The 2,965-nt window shown below is 49.3% G+C and overlaps 1 protein-coding gene across 1 annotated transcript; it reads left to right on the plus strand.

The window, feature by feature from the left end:
- Positions 1–933: 933 nt before the first annotated feature.
- On the plus strand, positions 934–2,058 carry FOBCDRAFT_278969 (uncharacterized protein; the record flags this gene model as incomplete). The annotated part of the gene is made up of 2 exons (XM_031189605.2): positions 934–1,511; positions 1,812–2,058. The coding sequence occupies 2 exons, from the start codon at positions 934–936 to the stop codon at positions 2,056–2,058; spliced, it is 825 nt and encodes a 274-aa protein (XP_031033590.2).
- Between the last annotated feature and the right edge of the window lie 907 nt (positions 2,059–2,965).

Here is a 2,965-nt window from a genome sequence, read left to right on the forward strand (position 1 = left end):
ACTCACATGCTCAGGTTCGGCTCTATTGTTGAGTCCCTCGAGCCTCTAAGTCTGATCACACAGCAAAATATCTCCCCTTTTAGAGCAACTTTATCCTCAATACAGGTCCAATCCGCAACCCCATCATTCCGAATATGAGTTTGAGACTATAAACTCAGTGGCGCATAACAGTTCGTACCTATACGTCAAGAACAAGTCGAGAGTATATGCCTGTCTTGTAGGTTTGCAGGAGCACTGGTCGAGGGATTTTGCCCAGTATCGGGCTCAAAAAGCATCTCCGGGGTTTTCAGTTCAATAAACTCCGCCTTTGTCTGTACCTTCTCCAAGATTACTATACCGGTAATACATGTGGTAAAGGTCAACCTGGATCAGTCAAGAGATAGGATTTCGTATATCTCTCACCTGCATGGACCTCAGAGCCAGCCTGACGTGTGCCTACAAATGGTCTGCATGGCAAATGGAGAAGCCTCAGAGTGCACTATAATATTTATCTCATAAGTCTTTGGTCTCTGGCCTTTCTGCTCTTGCTAGTCACGTCGGTCGTACTGTAGAGCAGAGGTGACTGCATAACTTTGAGCCAAAAGAAGGACACATTTATCGCAGTGAATCGTCCACAGCTCAACTCTTGAGGACACCAAAATGCACATTAGAATCGGGAATGATCAGATGAACCACAATATCCAGACTCAGAGTGCACGACTGGAAACCGCCGCGAGATGTTGTGTCATCTCAACCCCAGGCTGACATATAGGGTAATCCACCTCTCACCGCAGCCTCGTCCGCCCATGTCAACAACTCACATCTCAACATTCAACAGAGTATCATCCGGCACAACCGGAAAGTCAATGCCTTGATCGCCCCAACTACCACCCAACCACCCTCAATCTCTTCACAACCTCTCAAACACTCCCGTGCTCAAGAAAACACCACAAAATGGGCTCATCAGACATCCCACCCCCCTCAGCACCACCATGGCTCGTCCCTGCATCAACAGCCTGCCTCTCCCTCGGCATAACATTCTGGCTAATCGCCTACATCCTCATGATCCGCCGCTCGCTAGCAACCCACGCGACGCCCGCACCGCTCGTCGCACTGGGTCTCAATCTAGGATGGGAAGTAGTCTACGCCTTTGGTGTATGCGAAGCACCCATTGAGACATACGGTTTCATGCTCTGGCTGCTTCTTGACATCGTTGTTCTCTACGCTACGCTTAAAACAGCGCCTAGGTCGTTTGCCTCAAGTCCACTCATAGCGAACAATGTCGCGTTGTTGCTGTTCCTGGTTTTTGTGGCGGGTGTCGTGGGTAATGGGTTGTTTGTGTGGTGGTGGCTCAAGGAGCCGCATAGAGGCTATGGTATCAAATGGGGCAAGAATTGGAAGGGGCTTGAGGCGAGAGATACTACTGAGTTGGCATATTGGTCGGCTGGTGTGGCGCAGATGATATTCAGCGTTTCGGCGTTGGCTATGCTTCTTCAGAGAGGTCACTCTGGTGGACAGAGCTATGCAATTTGGTGAGTCTTAATTTTCCTATATGCAATTGTTGGTTCTTGCAGAGGGCGTGTCTCGATGCATGTTGTCTCGTTATCTCATCTATCATATTCATGCTCTCGGATCCCGAGAACACGTAAGATTACTGCAAATCGTGTCTCAGGTGAGGGCGGTCTGTTGAATGAGACCGCGCAAGCAATACCGACAAACTGGTTACCGGTAGGATTAACATCCACTTGTTGTCTCGTGATGACAACCCGAAAAAGCAATCTCAGAACAAACACTGCATTCAAAACTCAGCCATGCTGACATGTCGCTTCTAGGTTCTGTCGCTTCGTTGGCACCGTCATGGGTCTGCCCGTCTCTTGCGGTCTGATGTGGTGGTACTGGCCCGAGGCGCACGGCTTCGTTTTCCATCCTCTTGGTGTCTTCATCACTGGCACCTCAGTCATTTGTGATCTGGCGTACCCATTTCTGCTGGCCTACGTTCGAACCAGGGAGAAAGTCTTGCCTGATGGAAGTCTGGTAGACGGAAGACTTGAGGCTGAGACCGAGAAGAAGCAACAGTAGAAGGCGAGGCGAAGTATCAAAGCGGTATGACCGATGAGCTGTTTGGTTGGACAACACCCTGGAAGCCTCACAAACTAATGGCTGGCTGTGCAATGTAAGTTGATTAGTGAGGCATCCCGTCACGGAAACGGTAAGCCACCGGCTGAGGGGGCAACAAGACAGAAGTGAGTAATGACATGTCTGGTTTCAGATGACTTCGCCAAAGTAGCATAGAGGAATTCCTCGACATCTTGTATAAATTGTGATTTGCCCATTATACCAAGGATTACTCGCAATTAGCGATGTTCATCGTAAGCTCGAGGCCAATCCCTCGCTTTCACCTCGCGACGCGATCAAGTACCTCCAATCTCCACCACAAGGTGCATGTCACGCGCGGTATCACTTGCGACAGCCGCTCACATTGCAACATCAGATCCGGGTACCCGGAATATCTCCTCCATTATGATCGATTCAACAGGGTCATTAACCAATAAGAGAATGACGGAAGCATCTCTCAGCCGCCTTAGCTGAGATCATATCGCGTCAATCGAGCTTAGCTCTCCACAAGATCTTATTCTCCTCCTCAAGTCATAGCGGTTGAACGCAACGTGATGTGCGCCCTATGCAGCCTTTCCTTTAGCGTGACGGGGGTCGTGCCTGAAGACCTGAACGGTGGCTTTTTTTTTGAGATGTGATAGCTCCAACGGTGTAAGCCTCGTCTAACAACCAGGTCCAACCTAGAAACACATGAATAAAGAAAAAAGCAACTACTTGTTTGCTCATCACCTGACCTCGAGACAATGTAAAGCATGTCTATATCTCCAGTTCATTATTCAAGATCCACATGTTACGCTGACATTGAGAACGGGGCTGAGGTTGAGGTGAGCTGGAGCTGGGATTGGATGCAGAACCATCAGTTGTGTTGACC

Source organism: Fusarium oxysporum, chromosome IX (genome assembly GCF_013085055.1).
Source record: "Fusarium oxysporum Fo47 chromosome IX, complete sequence".
Taxonomy (NCBI): Eukaryota; Fungi; Ascomycota; class Sordariomycetes; order Hypocreales; family Nectriaceae; genus Fusarium; species Fusarium oxysporum.